This window comes from Rana temporaria, chromosome 12, assembly GCF_905171775.1.
Source record: "Rana temporaria chromosome 12, aRanTem1.1, whole genome shotgun sequence".
Taxonomy (NCBI): Eukaryota; Metazoa; Chordata; class Amphibia; order Anura; family Ranidae; genus Rana; species Rana temporaria.
Window position 1 is genome coordinate 22397370 of NC_053500.1, and position 17556 is coordinate 22414925.

Genomic DNA, 17556 nt, shown 5'->3' on the forward strand with positions numbered 1-17556 from the left:
GTTCAGCAGGGCTATCGGCCTGTAGCTAGCGCATAGTGAGGGGTCCTTGTCTGGTTTGGGGATGAGGGTGATGAATGAGCGCTGCATGTCTTGCGGGATGGGGGTCTGCTGTAGGAAGGCATTGAAGAGCTTCGTCATGTGAGGGAGGAGTGTGGGGAGGAAGGTCTTATAGTATTCGTATGGAAACCCGTCAGGGCCTGGGGATTTGTGGGCGGGTAGGGACTTAATGGCCGCGGTCAGTTCCTCTCCTGTAATGGGAGCGTTAAGGGAGGCTAGGTCGTCCGGTTGTAACCGGGAAATGCCCGCCCGAGATAGGTATTGTGTCATCCTGTCTAGCAGGTCGGGGGGGGGTGGGTCATGCGGGATTTCTGGCTTGTTATACAGGTCGGCGTAAAATGCTGCGAAGGTATCCGCAATACTCTGTGGGTGTGATATAAAATTGCCCGAGCCGTCCTGGACCTGGTGCGGGGTGGACGCGAGCGAGCGGTCTGCTAGTTTCCTCGCCAGTAGCGCCTGTGCCTTGTTACCCTTGTCATAGTATACCTGGCGGAGGCGTACTAGAGCTTTCTCGACTCGACCCAACGCGAGGTCCCGGAGTGTTGAGCGTACCAGGGCGATACGTTTCAGTAGCGTCAGGGAGGGGGAAGACTGTAAGCGAATCTCTAGGGCCCGGAGCTGCGCTTCCGCCTGTTTTCTAGCCGACTCGGCATTCCTCTTAAGGGCCGAGGATATGGCCATGCACCGTCCCCTAATTACCGCCTTGTGGGCGGCCCACAGTGTGGTAGTGGAGACGTCCTGTGTGTCATTTTCGCTGAAGTAAAGTTGCAGGGTGGAGTCTATTTCCATTTTGGAGGGGGTGTGTTTCAGGAGAAAGTCATTCAGGCGCCAGTTATAGGGCCTGCGGGTGGGGGTGTTGAGGTCAATGGTCAAGGTTATGGGGGCATGGTCGGACCAGGAGATGGGCAGGATCTGTGCGGAGTCAGTAACACGTAATGTAGTATTGTTGACTAAGAAGTAATCTATACGTGAGTGCGTATGGTGGGGGGATGAATAGAATGTGAACTGGCGATCCCCTGGGTGAAGCGCCCTCCATGCATCGAATAGCGCATGTTTCCTCGTCAGCTGACGGAAGAGTTTAGAGTCCCGTAGGGCTTTTGTTTGAGAGGCTCGGGGGTTCACCACCAGGCGGTCCCAGGTCGCCGAATGGGGCAAGTTAAAGTCCCCCCCCACTACCAGTAGGCCGTGGGGGGATTTAGCCAGGCGGGTAAGAACCCGGCTTAGAAATCTGTGCTGATGTGCGTTGGGGGCATACAAGGTGCATAAAGTTATGTCCCGAGAGTGCCATGTCCCCCTCAGAATGATGAAGTGGCCCAGGGGGTCGATGTAGGAGTCTGTGCAAGTGAAGGGAGTTCCCCGTTTGATCAGGATTGCGACCCCTGCCCGTTTGCGTGGACTGAAGGCCTGGTATATTAAGGGGAAATACCTGGATGCAAAGGTAAAGGAATCGCCCTTGGAAAAGTGTGACTCCTGTACCATTATAATCTCTGCTCCTGTTTGCCTGAATTCCCTAAGTGCTAGGTGACGTTTTCTGTTAGAGTTAAGCCCGTGTACGTTTAGAGATAGCAACTTAGCCATATTGTGGGTGGAGAGAACGCGGTTTGTACTTAGCTGGAGTTGGTCGAGCTGCATCTGGTTCTGGGAGGGCGAGTGGGGAGACCGCCGGGGCGACGGCAACCAAGGCGTGCTGTCGGGTGCTGCCTGCACGGGAGAGGAGAGAGAGGTGTCTGAAAAGAGAGAAAAGAGTGAGAACAAAGACAAAACATAACACTTCAACAATCAACAATGGGGGCCCGAATGGCCCGAGGGCCCTCAGGTCCCAACAGTTCCTTAAGGACCTCCCGACCAAAAAGTCCGAAAGCATAGGTCGGGGGGGCAGGGGGGTGGCGTGGAGGAACTCCACTGTGGGGGTTAGGGGAATAGGAACTCTTAGGCTATCAGCCATGGGGGGGTCCATGATCAAAAGGACAGCCTCTTCGACTTCTCATCCGAGATAGGCCCGATGTGTGGCATAGGGGTAAGGCTAGGGCAACCGGGGGTGAATAGTGGGGTAAGAGCAAAGAAAAAAGCAAAAGTCCAAAATCAGCAATAGGACCGGAGAGTCTCCCGCAGTGTTCGAGGCGGATTTCGTGGCCGGGGCGACCAACTTAGGTGTGCTTGTGCCTGGGGGAGTTGCGGGCAGGGTCCCGGCCCCTGGGACGTTTAGGCGGCGGGACTCTCTGCCAGACTACTGGTGGAGGGGGCGGCGTGGCCACAAGGTCCCAATCCGGCAGCCGGGGGACGGGAATGTCCAGAGTTTTGCAGAAGTCATCCAAGTCTTCTGGGTAGCGTAGGGTGGCTGAGGTCCCCTGGTGGTTGGCGGACAGGCTAAAGGGGAAGCCCCATCGATACACAATGTCCTTGTCTTGCAAGGTGCGGAGCAGGGGTTGTAGTAGGCGTCGTTTCTGCAACGTGATCCAAGATAGATCCGGGTAGAGCTGTAGAGGGTTGTTGTCAAAGCGGAGGTTGCGCATGGGACGGGCTTTGCGCATTATGTTTTCCTTCAGCGGGTAGGAGTTTATGCGGCATATGACGTCCCGTGGTTTGGAGGCTGGGCCCTTTGGTTTAAGGGCTCGGTGGGCTCTGTCCATCTCAATGGTCTTGTCTGTTGGTTCCCCCAGTATTTCGTTAAATAAATTCTGAAGGGTGAGCTGCAGATCTTCTGCCCCGTCTGCCTCAGGGAGGCCGCGTATGCGGATGTTGTTGCGGCGCCCCCTGTTGTCCAGGTCTTCAACATGCCGCTGCATGTCCCTTAACATGAGACGGTGGTCTGATGCCTGGGTCTGGGTGCGATGCACCGCTAGTTTAGTCTCTTGAATCTCCTCCTCTGCCATTTCCATTCTGTCGTTTAAATGTTTGAGGCCCGTTTGGAGGACTTGAATTTCAGCGCGGCATGTCGCCTTAACGTCCTCCACAAGCTGTTTGAAATCATCTTTAGTGGGGATGGCTTGCAAGTAGGACTGCCATGGTGGGGGGGGTGGTAGGGGGGTCCCCTGGCATCATAGGTGGACTGTAGTGGGTCAGTGGGGGATGGGTAGCGAGCGGAAGCTGGTTCCCTGTGCTGTCTAGCCTCTCGGGGGGGTTGCTGGGGTAGTTCCCATGGGTCGGACCAGGCCTCAGCCTGATCCCCAGGTGGGGTGTGGGCCCTCCCGTGCCATGGAGCGCTGGTGCTGGCCATGGAGGCATATGAGGGGGGAGAGATCCCCAGCTGAACCCCAGGCTCCAGGTGAGTGGGTGTTTGGGTCTGTCTCTGAGCTGCTGGGGAGGTGGATCCCGGCCTAGTAGTAGCAGAGGAGCTGCTGCGTTCTGGAAGGCCCATGGAGGCCTGGGAGCATGCGGAGGCCTGCAGGGCCGGAAAATCCTCCTCAAGCGTGAGGGAGGGGGAGAACTGTGAGCCGCCGTGCTGTTCAAGGTCCGGGGCCGTTCGTAGCAGGCGGGGGAAGGCCCCCGTGCATGGCGTGTCCCGCTCCAGAGAGGCAGTGAGGGCTGGGGCCTGTGACTCGTGGTCCGCTGCGGGGGGGTGGGGGTGCTTAGCTTCACTCACCCACGGCTGTGAGCCATCCTGGCTCAGGGATGGAGCGGTGGACTGCCCTCGCGTCGGGGATGGCTCCGGATGGTGAGGCAGGAGGGAGCGATGCGGAGAGACCTCCGTTCTGTTGATGGCCGCGTCCGGCGCCATCTTGTCTCCTCCGCCCGGCGGCATGTCGGGCGGTTTAAAGTAGTCTTTGAGGGTCGCAGCGGAGCCTGGGGGGGGTTGGGATGATCCCCTTGTCTTGCTGGATCTGGTGGTCCGCGATCCGCCCATGGATGGCGGCGATTACCCCCGGTTTTTTGCCTGTTAGCTGCGGGCTGGAGAGGAGCTCTCAGGGGATGCTTCCTTCCAGGCTGGCTTCCGGTCACGCCCCGGAGGGCTTTGCTTTAAGGCAAGTCTTTCATAATGTACTAGTATGCTCTTAATTTGCACAATTATTGGATGTGAGTGCTGTATTTGTTTTCTTATTTTTAGACTCTCTTTTTCTTCTGTGTGATGATCACAGCACAAACTCTCCTGCAGAATATATCAGTTTACATGGATGAGGCATTTATTCAAGCAAAACCTTTATCCCATGCGATTATAAAGTGTGAGCTGGAGTTTGGCTTCAAATCTGCTAATAAATTTAACACTACCCCCCCAGACTGCCACTGTGCCTTCTGTGCTCATTCCTCCAGAGCTGTATCTCACTAATTCAGGATGGGTGTTATTGGCCAGATCATCAGTTGAAAAGGGGGAAAGGCCAAAGAAAACTGATACAGCCACCACATCTAATAATTGGCAAGCAGAAATATAATAACATGTGGGTTTAAAGCTGCCTCTTGGCACTAGCCGCACGCAAATATGCGGCCTTGGTTTCTGAGCTTCTGCATATTTACGTTTATTAGTGCAAATACAGCTGTGTCGAGATTGTGTGCCCTGCTTGCTCCTGGGACAATCACCAGCTAATGGAAAGCTCCCGAACACTGCCAATCACGGTGATAACATGATCATAAACCCCCCCCCCAGCATCCTAAACCCCTTAAGGAGCTGGGAGGCACAGGCTCCAGGGGGTTAAAGCTGTAGTAAAGCCCGCTTTGTGATTTTTACCTATATCAGGGCCTACCTGTAGGTAAAATGAACATCTTCTAAACGTGCACCGTTTAGGAGATATTCACCCTGAATGCAGCCGGTGACGTCTCCGGCGCATGCGCTCTGAAGGTCCATAATTCCTTGCCGGACCTTCAGAGCTTCATGCTAGAACTGAGGGCCCTCATTGGAAGAAAGCCCGGGGGAAGATGGAATCCATGCCAGCGGTGACATTGTGCTGCAAGGTAAATATTTCATATGCTAGTATGCAATGCCTACTAGCACATTATGCAATTGCCTTAGGCCCCATACACACGATGGAATCCATCCGCTGAAAAATCCCAGCGAATGGGTTTCAGCGGATAGATCCTATGGTGTGTACACTCCAGCGGATCTGTTTCCGCGGATATTTATCCCCTGGGATGGAGTTCCAGCGGATAAATATTTGATGACATGCTATCAAATCTATCCGCTGGAATCCATCCCAACGGATGGATCCGCCGGTCTGTACAGACTCACCGGATCCATCCGTCCGAAGGGATCCCCCGCATGCGTCGTAATGATTAGACGCATGCGTGGAATTCCTTATATGACCACGTCGCCGTCATCGCCAGAGGATTTCAGCGCGGATTTCGATTCGATGGTGAGTACACTCCATCGCATGGAAATCCGCGCAAATCCTCAAGAGGATTTATCCGTGGAAACGGTCCGCTGGACCGTATCCACGGATAAATCCTCTCGTGTGTATGGGGCCTTACAGGTTTTTTTCTTTTTTTTAACCAGCCGCGGTTTACTACCACTTTGAGTAAAAATGATGTTAGGCATTCCTGGCAAATAAACAAATTAACACCATCCAGTCCCCTCTCTGACAGTTATCAGGCTCATTGTATGTTATACAGTGGGGATCGAAAGTTTGGGCAGCCCAGGTAAAAATGTGTATTAATGTGCATAACGAAGCCAAGGAAAGATGGAAAAATCTCCAAAAGGCATCAAATTACAGATTAGACATTCTTATAATATGTCAAAAAAAGTTAGATTTTATTTCCATCATTTACACTTTCAAAATTACATAAAACAAAAAAATGGCATCTGCAAAAGTTTGGGCACCCTGCAGAATTTATAGCATGCACTGCCCCCTTTTGCAAAGCTGAGACCTGCCAGTGTCATGGATTGTTCTCAATCATCGTCTTGGAAGACCAGGTGATGTCAATCTCAAAGGTTTTAAATGCCCAGACTCATCTGACCTTGCCCCAACAATCAGCACCATGGGTTCTTCTAAGCAGTTGTCTAGAAAACTGAAAGTGAAAATAGTTGACGCTCACAAAGCTGGAGAAGGCTAGAAGCAGATAGCAAAGCGTTTTCAGATGTCAATATCCTCTGTTCGGAATGTAATTAAGAAATAGCAGTCATCAGGAACAGTGGAAGTTAAAGCAAGATCTGGAAGACCAAGAAAAATATCAGACAGAACTGCTCGCAGGATTGTGAGAAAAGCAATTCAAAACCCACGTTTGACTGCACGATCCCTCCAGAAAGATCTGGCAGACACTGGAGTTGTGGTACACTATTCCACTATAAAGAGATACTTGTACAAATATGGTGTTCATGTAAGAGTCATCAGAAGAAAACCTCTTCTACGTCCTCACCACAAAAATCAGCGTTTGAACTTTGCAAATGAACATATAGACAAGCCTGATGCATTTTGAAAACAAGTTCTGTGGACCGATGAGGTTAAAATAGAACTTTTTGGCCGGAATGAGCAAAGGTACGTTTGGAGAAGAAAGGGTACAGAATTTAATGAAAAGAAACTCTGTCCAACTATTAAGCATGGGGGTGGATCAATCGTGCTTTGGGGTTGTATTGCAGCCAGTGACACAGGAAACATTTCACGAGTAGAAGGAAAAATGGATTCAATAACATTTTGGATGGTAACTTGATGCCATCTGTGAAAAAGCTGAAGTTAAAGAGAGGATGACTTCTACAAATGGATAATGATCCTAAACACCTCAAAATCCACGGGGGATTACATCAAGAGGCGTAAACTGAAGGTTTTGCCATGGCCTTCACAATCTCCTGACCTCAACATAATTGAAAATCTATGGATAGACCTTAAAAGAGCAGTGCGTGACAGACAGTCCAGAAATCTCAAAGAACTGGAAGACTTTTTTAAGGAAGAATGGGCAAAGATACCTCAAACAAGAATTGAAAGACTCTTGGCTGGCTACAAAAAGTGTTTACAAGCTGTGATACTTGCCAAAGGGGGCAGTACAAGATATTAACTCTGCAGGGTGCCCAAACTTTTGCAGACGCCATTTTTTTGTTTTCTGTAATTTTGAAAATGTGTAATAAGGCCTCGTACACACGATAGGTTAACCAGAGGACAACGGTCTGATGGACCGTTTTCATCGGTCAAAACCGATCGTGTGTGGGCCCCATAGGTTATTTAACCATCGGTTAAAAAAAAGCCAACTTGCTTTAAATTTAACCGATAGATTCCTAACCGATGGGAAAAAAACGATCGTTAGTAGGCACAACCATCGGTTAAAAATCCACGCATTCTCAGAATCAAGTCGACGCATGCTTGGAAGCATTGAATTTCGTTTTTTTCAGCACGTCGTTGTGTTTTACGTCACCGTGTTCAGACACAATCGTTTTTTTAACCGATGGTGTGTAGGCGCGACGGACCATCAGTCAGCTTCATCGGTTAACCGACGACAACGGTCCATCAGACCGTTCTCATCGTGTGTACGAAGCTTAAATGATGGAAATAAGATCTAACTTTTTTTGACATATTATAAGAATGTCTAATCTGTAATTTGATTCCTTTTGGAGATTTTTCCATCTTTCCTTGGCTTCGTTATGCACATTAATACAAATTTTTACCTGGGGTGCCCAAACTTTCGATCCCCACTGTATAAGAATAGTTATAGAATATAAACATTTAAAAAGCTGCTTCTTTTTTTAGCTTTGTTTTTAATTTGTGTAATGGAAACCCTTTTTCTTTTTTATACATGGTAGTTTGGTTTGAAATGATCAGAGACATTTTGATGATCGCAGGAGGTGTGATATGTGACCCTTTATTAAATCTGACAGAAGATTACTTTAATGTCATAATGGTAAGTAAGGGAGTTAGACTATAGCAGAATACTCATGGTATCATCATACTGTATGTTGCTTTGTAAATGCAAGAGATGTGACAGAACTTAGTTACGCCTGGGACTGTATAGCAATTACGTCAGCAGTAATGTGGAAACTTTTGAGGGGGATTTACTAAAACTGGAGAGTAAAGCCTTTTACACACAATCTGATTTCCATCATACAAATCCGTGGAATTTTGTCTGAAGGGCCGTGAACTTGGTATGCATACAGATGGCAGAACTTTTTGAGCCAACATACACGAAAATATGTGTTTTTTCAGCTCTTTATGTTGTGCTATGGTTAGCATTGATTCGGAGCATGCGTGTTTGTACTTTGGATTTTATTTCGACGGACTTGTGTACACATTATCAGATAATCCGACAAGACACATTTGTTGTCGGAAAATTTGAAAGCATGCTATAAAACATTTGTTGTCGGAAATTCCGACAACAATTGTCCGATGGAGCGTACAAACTGTTGGATTTTCCGACAAAACCGTTCCATTACACATTTGTTATCGGAAAAAAAAATCGTGTGTACAAAGCTTAAGAATGAGCTCGGGCGTATTTGCAACTCCACATGCCCACGCCCGCCAGGAAGCTGACACTCCGCAGCGCTAATCACAGGACATTTCCAGATCCACGGCTGCACAGATTGTGAAATGTCTCACTACCTGTGATTAGCGCTGCAGAGTTTCAGCTTCCTGGCGGGCACGGGGAGTTGCGAACACACCTGAGCCCATTCCTTAGTCACCACTGTTCTATGCTTGGTGCCCTGTCCTATATTTCTGGTGCATATAAGAAAATGAATATCTGGCTATATATAATTATTATTTAAATATAATTTGCACTTTTTTCTCCAAAGCAAGATTTACAATAACCTGAAAAGTAATCCCATATATGTAGCAGTAAAACACTGGATTGAAGAAGAATCGTAACTCCTAAATTAGGTGTTTGTAACATTTTGTATGCTCTAGGCCTCATGCACAATGTAGCTCTTAAACTCCTGTTTTAGAGGTGTTTGACATCTTTTTTTTTCCTGCCCCTAAACACCCCTCTATGCACACATAGACATTTACAGGCATTTAGAGGCAGGGCAGTTCATGGTTAGAAATCTGAACACACCAAAAGGTTAGGAGAGGAGCATTTGGGCAGAAAGAATGCTAGACACATCTGAATGCACCTATACGCTAGGCACGTTCATTCATTTCAACGACCGGAATAAATGACTATTCTTGCCAATTAACTGAATGAACGTACAAACGCCTGCCGCTCTTGAAAGCATATGAAAAACACAGCTTTAGGTGTACTTTTAATGCTGCTTTTCTCTTGTCAAGAGAAAGGAACAATTGTGTACTGTCCGTGATACTTTTTTTATTTTTACTAACATACAATTTTTCAGGACAAGCTTTCGGTGTCCCCTTCTTAGTACTGCTAGGACCTTGAAGAAGGGGACATACCCTGAAAGCCTGTCCTGAAAAATTGTATGTTAGTGAAAAAAAAAAAAGAAAATGAACTGTTTCTCTCTCAAATGCACTAATAAGGCTACAATCACCTCAAGGAAAATGGAAGATACTCTTGTCAGAGAGAGTTCAAAGGAGATTAGTTTGAGGCCTTAAAATGTGTCTGTCTTTCCTTAGATGATCCTTACTAGGCTTGGGCAAACAGATTTTCAGGCCATAATCCCATAATGCTTTGCAATTTTTTTTTATAATATATCAGACATTAAGGCATATTACCGTATTTATCGGCGTATAACACGCACAGGCATATAACACGCACCCTAACTTTAAGAGGGAAGTTTCAGGGAAAAAACTTTCCACAGCCCCCTGCGTATAACACGCAGGCACAGTTTACCCTCCGTTTTCAGGGTAAAAAAGTGAGTGTTATACGCCAATAAATACAGTATATGTTGTCTATAAATATTTTCTAGATACAGAGATCGTATGGAGAATAAAACAAGGTGTAGACTAAATTATTAAACAAATCCACATTTTGGATCACCTGGCAGTCATTTTCCGATCTGTGCAGCCGCGGATCGGGAAATGTCTCACTGCCTGTGATTGGTCAGCTTCCTGGCTGGCGCAGCCACGTGGAGTTACAAACACGCCTGACCTCATCCTTAGGCCGGGTACTAACGAGCAAACATGTACGATGAAACCGGTCCGTCGGACCGTTTTCACCGTACATGTCTGCCCGAGGGCTTCTGTACGATGGCTGTACTAACCATCGTACAGAAGTCCGCGCGTAAACAATATGCGGGGCGTGGCCGCGTCGTCGCCGCGACGATGACACAGCGACGTGGGCGGGCCTGCCATTTAAATGCTTCCACGCATGCGTCAAACTCATTCGAAGCATGCGAGGGATGGCGGGCGCTCGGACATGTACGGTAGGTCTGTACTGACGACCGTACATGTCCGAGCGGGCAGGATTCCAGCGGACGGTTTTAAAACACGTCCAGGAATATTTGTCTGCTGGGAAAATGCCCGGCGAGCAAATGTTTGCTGGAAATCTGCCCGCTCGCGCCTACACACGACCAAACATGTATGCTGAAACTGGTCCGCGGACCAGTTTCAGCATACATGTTTGGTCGTGTGTACGGGGCCTTAGTGGTGACCATGTAAGTTCATGTTAGACTTGTACTGGAAAATTCATAATCGGTGGCTTAGGCCATGTTTACACCTATGTGAGGGCTGTGTTTGTCCACACGGGGATGCACATCCATGTGCAGGCAGTCTTTTTCATGTCAGTTGGGTTGCAGTGGGCTTCATGGACACAGACGCTGCACCCAATTTGACAGCCATGCAAGTGCAAATGCACGGCCCCATACACACACTGTTTGCTAACAATTTAAAGTTACTAACAATATATTATCTGACTTTTTAATGGTTTTTTTATTTACATTTTTAGGTTGTGCATAACCACAGTAGTGATGGTAGGTGGGAATTTTCTTACATACAGAATGACACTTTTTTTTTTTGTTATTACCTACCTTACTTACCGCTTCTTTTCCACAGGTAAAATCCAGATACTTGAACATTTTATTGTAAGAATTTGTTCCATAGTATCAGAAGCAGCAATCAATATTTCTATCAAACAAGAGGTACGTAGTTATTCAGCTAGCTTTGAAAATAAAGCGAGAGGTAACTTTTGTAATTAATGTGGTAACTTTACACAAGAATGTCTGGTCACATTCAAACTTAATTTTTTTTTTATATCTAATCAGAAAATTAAAGGTTTGGTTGGAACAAGCAACAACGAGTCTTCCTTCTAGATGCAAACTCTTCCAGTTTGAGGATATTGAACGACAACCTAAATCGAAATACTTTAAACACACTGCTAGCAGGCTTTAGCTTGAAGTCTGAGTAAAGCCTGCCAGCAACTTGTTTAAAGTTACAGCCACTACTCCACTTTGTGGCACTGCACCAATTTCCAAAAGTAGTTCCTGCACTACTTTTGGCGACTTCGGGGGTGATTTCATTAGAACAGCATCTGGTGTGAACTGGCCCTAAAGGGTTAGTTAACCTTTACAGAAAAACCCTCTCCCCTCCCCACCCCATCCCGCTTCTTGGTCTCTGCTGTACTTACTGTCAGTCATCCTCAGCTGTCAAGGCTTTTGCAGCCACTCCACCGGCCTGGGGATTCAAAGTCCTCCCTGCTTTCTCTCCTCCATCCTGTGCTGCCAGGACAGAGCAGATGGAATCTTATTGATTCTAATAACCACTAATGAACCAATCAGAATTCATCGGGCCCATCCTGGCAGCGCAGTATGGAAAAGAGAGAGGGAGCAGTGGGGAAATAGAGTAGCTGCGAGAGCCCTGACAGCTGAGGATCGCCAGGAATAAGTACAGCAGGAACCCGGGGATGGGGTGGCAGTGAGGTGTTGGGTCCCCCATACAGTTTTTCTGTAAAGGTGAACCTTAACCTTAAACTGAGGTAAAGGTTGATTTTAAATCTTCAATGAAGTTGTCTGAAGCATGCAATGCCTTGGAAAAATCTTGCTGTACACACTGTTCTTATACAGGCCAAATCGCATATAAACTAAAAGAAAAATGCCATTTTGATTAGAAAGCAGAACATTTCTTTACAATAAGAGATGTCAGAATTAATAAATGTACCCAATTAACACTTTTACTTTTTTTCTCCATGGGGGGGCATATAAATCAAGCTTGTTGTTTATCTACGATGATGATGAAGTCGTATTATGCAATCTGTTTGACTGCGTCAGTAACGATCACCTTAGGATCTTCTCTTTTCTAGGCTATGCGTAAGCTGAATATCATGCTTGACAGCATGCCCCGTGAAACCAGAAGAAAGCTGATTCTCGCTGATGATATGATGGCTATAATGTAATAATTTTCAGCTCGCTCAGTCTTTGTTGCATTGTTTTGTTGAATACATGTATGTTGCCACAATTCAAAGTACTGCAGTAAAACTCAAGTGATTTGTATGACTGAAGATAATAGTTCTCTTGTTAACCTGTGTGTATGTCTGGCTAAAAAAAAAAAAACCTATGCAATACATGCACCTTTCCCTATATTATACACAGTTGATATGGTTGAGGTTGAAAAAATTATACGGTAGTAACTAGTTCCCGAACGTGCTGTAGCTGTACTTTGGTTATAGCGCAGTCAGCGACTTGTTAATACATGTGTCCTTTGGCTATAGCGTGGACGGGAACTAGCTAATACCCATGTCAGGAACTTCCTGTGAACCCCCTGGGGCACACATCGGGTCTTTGTGCCTTGGACGCAGTGTATCACAGATCGTGGTAAAGAACCAATCACAGAGGTCCTTTACTACGTGATTGCTCTGTCCAATCACGGGTGATCACAAATGTAAACACAGCAGGTTTTTGCCAGTTTGACAGCTCTCCTTCCCTCACACAGAGATTGTGTGTTAGGTAAGGTGGTCAGTTATGTGCCAAACAGTGAGTCAGTAATTGTTTACATATTTTACACAGTGCCACACTGTCACACTGATTATCAGTGCACCTCCATCAGTGCCCTGATATTAGTGCAGACATATCAGTGCAGCTTATCAGTGCCCATCAGTGCTGCCTCATTAGTGCAGCCTCATCAGTGCCACTTATCAGTGGAGCGTCATCAGTGCTGCCTCATCAGTGCACATCAGTGTAGCCTATCAGTGCCACTTCAGTAGTGCCCTTCAGTGCAGCCTCATCAGTGCCACCTCCGAAGTGCATTCTAAAAGTGGCACAGCATGAGCCAAATTCAAGTACAAGTTCTAGACAGGTACATGAATTTGATGCATTCTTCACAAGTCCATCTAGTTATACCAATAAAAGGGATAAAAAAAACAAAAAAAAAGTAAAAAAACATTTCATACGATCCTATACCCACAGTTGATTCAGGAGAAGACAAAATCCTTCTTGATCCCCAGAGAGGCAATCAGATATTCCCTGGATCAACTTTACCTATGAATGTTAGTATCCAGTTATATTATGTACATTTAGGAAAGAATTCAGACCTTTTTTAAAGAAATCTACTGAGCTGGCCAGAACCACCTCTGGAGGGAGTCCATTGCACATTTTCACAGCTCTTACTGTGAAGAAACCTTTCCGTTTTTGGAGATTAAATCTCTTTTCCTCCAGATGTAAAGAGTGCCCCCTTGTCATCTGTGATGACCTTAACGTGAATAACTCCAAGTTCACTATATGGACCACTTATGGTTTTATACATGTTGATCATATCCCCCCTTAATCTACTCTGAAGTCAGTTCCTCTAATCTTTCCTCATAGCTGAGCTCCTCCATGCCTATTATCAGTTTGGCTGCCCTTCTCTGCACTTTCTCCAGTTCCCAGATATCCTTTTTGTGAACTGGTGCCCAAAAATGAACTGCATATTCCAGATGAGGTTTATTAATGATTTGTACAGGGGGGCAAATGATATCTCTCCCTCTGGAGTTCATACCTATCTTAATACAAGAAAGGATTTTGCTCGCTTTGGAAACCGCAGCTTGGCATTACATGCTATTATCAAGCTTATAATCTACCAATACCCCCAGATCCTTCTCCACCATTAATTCCCCCAATTGTACTCCTCCTAGTATGTATGAAGCCAGCATGTTTCTAGCCCCCAAGTGCATAGCTTTACATTTATAAATAGAGTGCACAGGAAGATAAGAACTCATTGGATTTCTGGAGGATCAACAATAAAATGTGAATGTACTGCAGAGACGTAGTGCATTTTTTTCCCCAAACATACATTTTAAGGCTCAATGACACCCTCAGTATTCATAACTGTAGTGCAATCAGGCTGCATAAACATAATTATACAGTGGACAACATAAATGATCTACCTCATCCAAACTGAGGACTGCTTCCCTTCAAGTGAGAAAAATAATTATTTTGTCTCAGGTTGTCCTGCTAGTAGTATGGAATAAATTAATTGTGCTTTTGAAGTCATTGTGACTGCAATTAAACATACAGTCTATGTTAAAACAATGTCTGTTTGTTTTTAGGTCTGCTATGGGTAAAAGAATCTTAGATGCAGGAGGTAAGGGTTCCTAAATATTAAATGAAAACTATCAAATATAATTGGTCTGTGTCTTATTTTATATTGCCCATTATGCTGTGCAGCGAGTGATCAAATTTTTGTTGATTAGCCAAATGTCCTTCTTATCAGGCTTATTTAACCACTTCCCTACCATAGGACGTCATATGACATCCTGGACTTTAGGGGGGGTATCTGAATGATGCCTGCAGCTACAGGCATCATTCAGATATCCTTCTTTTCAGGCGGCGATTTTGCGCACCATAAGAACGATCATAGCTGCGGTTCCACCATTCTTATAGGCGGCTGGAGGGGATGTCCCCCCATCCGGTGCTTCTCCGGGCTCTCCCGTGCCATCGGAGGCCCGGAAAAAAAAAACAGCCGCCGCCTAATTTTTAATTAATGAGACCGTTTTTTTTCTCCAAGTCCAAGAATTAAATACATATCCTGTGTGAGGCCTTAAAGGGTCACTAAAGGAATTTTTTTTTTTTAGCTAAATAGCTTCCTTTCCCTTACTGCAGTCCTGGTTTCATGTCCTCATTGTTCATTTTTGCTTTGATGTTGCTGTAATTCCTCTCTGTTCTGGACACTTCCTGGTTGTCTGTTTCCTGATCACCACAGTACTGGGATATGTCTCACTGTGGTGACTAATCAAGGAGGTGTGATTACTGTTTGTAAAACGAAACTGGATTGGTGCTGAGGGGTTTTAGACAAAGCATCGCTGCCCTCTATTGGCTCTCTGGCTCTGTACATCAGAGAACCAGGAAACAACAGCAAAAATGAAACTAAACTGTAGGTACATTATATGATTGTTTTTTTATCTATTTTTAATCATTTTGAAAATGAATCAGTTAACTATTATGTCTCTATACCCTGTAAACAGTCATTTCAGCCAAAAAAATGTTTTCCTTTAGTGACCCTTTAATGTCACTTTAAGGCAATGTTTTGACAAACAATTACTACTGACTACTGCTGCCAGAGATTTTTTTCCATACTAATATACATTGAAGGTGAACCTGTTTTACAGATTACGATCTACAAGTGGCAATTACAGAAGCTTTGTTCAGAATGACATTGGAGGCTCAGCGAGTGGAGCTAGCTAACCATTGGTTTCCTATGGAATTTGTCTCTAACGCATTTAAAAAAATAAAGGCTTCAGAGTTTGAAACCGTATGTTTTACTGCTCATTTGCTCTTAAAATCACTCTTATAAGTTCCCTCCTACTTATTTATTTTGTTTGTATTTACTCAGGATTGTAGAAAATTCCTCAATCTGGTGAATGGTATGTTGGGTGACAAGAGAAGGTAACATTTTTACACATATACATATTTAAATATCATTTTTTGTATACAGGTCATGTTTCAGACACTGAAAAGGTTTCTAGTGTTTAGTATTAGTTAAAATTTCATTTGTTTTCTTTTCAGAGTTTTTACCTTTCCTTGTCTTTCTGCACACCTGGAAAATCACAAGGTATTTTATCACTATTGCAAAAAGACATTTTGACATTTCAAATTGACTAAAAGTGAAAAGTGATGTACAGTATGTGTAATACTTTTAATAATGACATTTTCCAGCTCCAGACACCATCTGATGAAAAGCTGGAAGAGTTCTGGATTGATTTTAATGTTGGGACTGAAAGCCTTTCCTTCTATGTTTCTACAGATGATGAGGTGGTGTATTAATTTATTGACCTAATAACATTATCACTGTACCTATTCTATTCATAGTTTGCATGTGTGTATTGATTATTATATTACCTATCATATCAGGATCATCAGTGGGAGACGGTGTGTGTAGCAGACAGTGAAGTGGATTTGTACAATATTGAAGGTACTGCCTTTTACAATAATGATAAAGGACCAGTTTACCTAAAACAAACATTTAAGAAAACATCATACCTGTAAGGAAAAAAAATGTGATGCTATGTATTTAGTGTATGCTAATGCTGCATACACACGAAAGGTTAGTCTGATGAAAACAGTCTGATGAACCGTTTTCATCAGACCAAACCGATCGTGTGTGGGCCCCATAGGTTATTTATCCATAGGTTAAAAAAAATGGAACTTGTTTTAAAATTATCTGATGGATACCTAACCAATAGTAAAAAAACGATCGTTTGTAGGCATGTCCATCGGTTAAAAATCCATGCATGCTCAGAATCAAGTCGACGCATGCTTGAAAGCATTGAACTTAATTTTTTTCAGCACGTCGTTGTGTTTTACATCACCGCGTTCTGACACAATCGTTTTTTTAACTGATGGTGTGTAGGCACGACTGATCATCAGTCAGTTTCATCGGATGAAAATGTGATATCTCGCGCCAACAGTGAAAATTAATAAATAATTAATGTGAATATATTCATATAAACAAATAATTAAGGTGAGCTGCTCCCCAAAAAATTAAGACCTAAGTCAAAATTAAACGAGTAATGCATAAAGAGGGCGCTAAAATCAGTGTACATAATACATAATAGATATTTATATAGGTGGGTGAAAGAATAAATAAATAATGAGATGGTCCTGCTGAACCAACAGTGAGCAATAAAAATACCACTAATGCAACAGTGATAGCAAATGGTGATAAAACTATAAATAATAAATAAATGAATACATATATAAATAATTAAATCAATATAATTAAATCAATATATAATTAATAAATTATAATGATAATTATAAATAATACATTGATTTATGTATGGATTTAATTATTTATATATGTATTAATTTATTTATTATTTATAGTTTTATCACCGTTTGCTATCACTGTTGCATTTGTGGTATTTTTATTGCTCACTGTTGGTTCAGCAGGACCATCTCATTAGTTATTTATTCTTTCACCCACCTATATAAATATCTATTATGTACACTGATTTTAGCTTCATCGGATAACTGATGGAAAAATCCATCAGACCGTTTTCATCAGACTAACCTATTGTGTGTACAGGGCATTAGTGTAACTTTAGTGTAACTTTGCTGTATGAGTTATTGTCCTACTTCAGCTGCCATTCTTTAAAATGAACCTGTGCTTTGCCCATGCAGAGAAAAGCAATTGGTTCACTCTAACCTAGCCCTCCCCAGCAGCATTATTTAGCCACAGGAGCAAAGCTCTGTGTAAGTGCTGCAGTGCTGTAACATTTTGTAAGTTGTATGCTCCTCCATACCCGGGAGTACTGGATATTTCCTTTGGCTCCTGGCACCGAACGGTATGCTAG

The 17556-nt window shown here is 44.4% G+C and overlaps 1 protein-coding gene across 1 annotated transcript in view; it reads left to right on the forward strand.

The window, feature by feature from the left end:
* The window catches only part of SYCP2 (synaptonemal complex protein 2), a 121156-nt gene that overhangs the window by 16312 nt on the left and 87288 nt on the right, over positions 1–17556 (forward strand). The window contains exons 5-14 of the mRNA XM_040330008.1: positions 7705–7809; positions 10741–10765; positions 10848–10933; positions 12091–12179; positions 14311–14345; positions 15370–15512; positions 15594–15646; positions 15767–15812; positions 15917–16012; positions 16112–16172. Coding sequence (XP_040185942.1) covers positions 7705–7809; positions 10741–10765; positions 10848–10933; positions 12091–12179; positions 14311–14345; positions 15370–15512; positions 15594–15646; positions 15767–15812; positions 15917–16012; positions 16112–16172 — 739 coding nt within the window. The remainder of the gene's footprint in view (positions 1–7704; positions 7810–10740; positions 10766–10847; positions 10934–12090; positions 12180–14310; positions 14346–15369; positions 15513–15593; positions 15647–15766; positions 15813–15916; positions 16013–16111; positions 16173–17556) is intronic.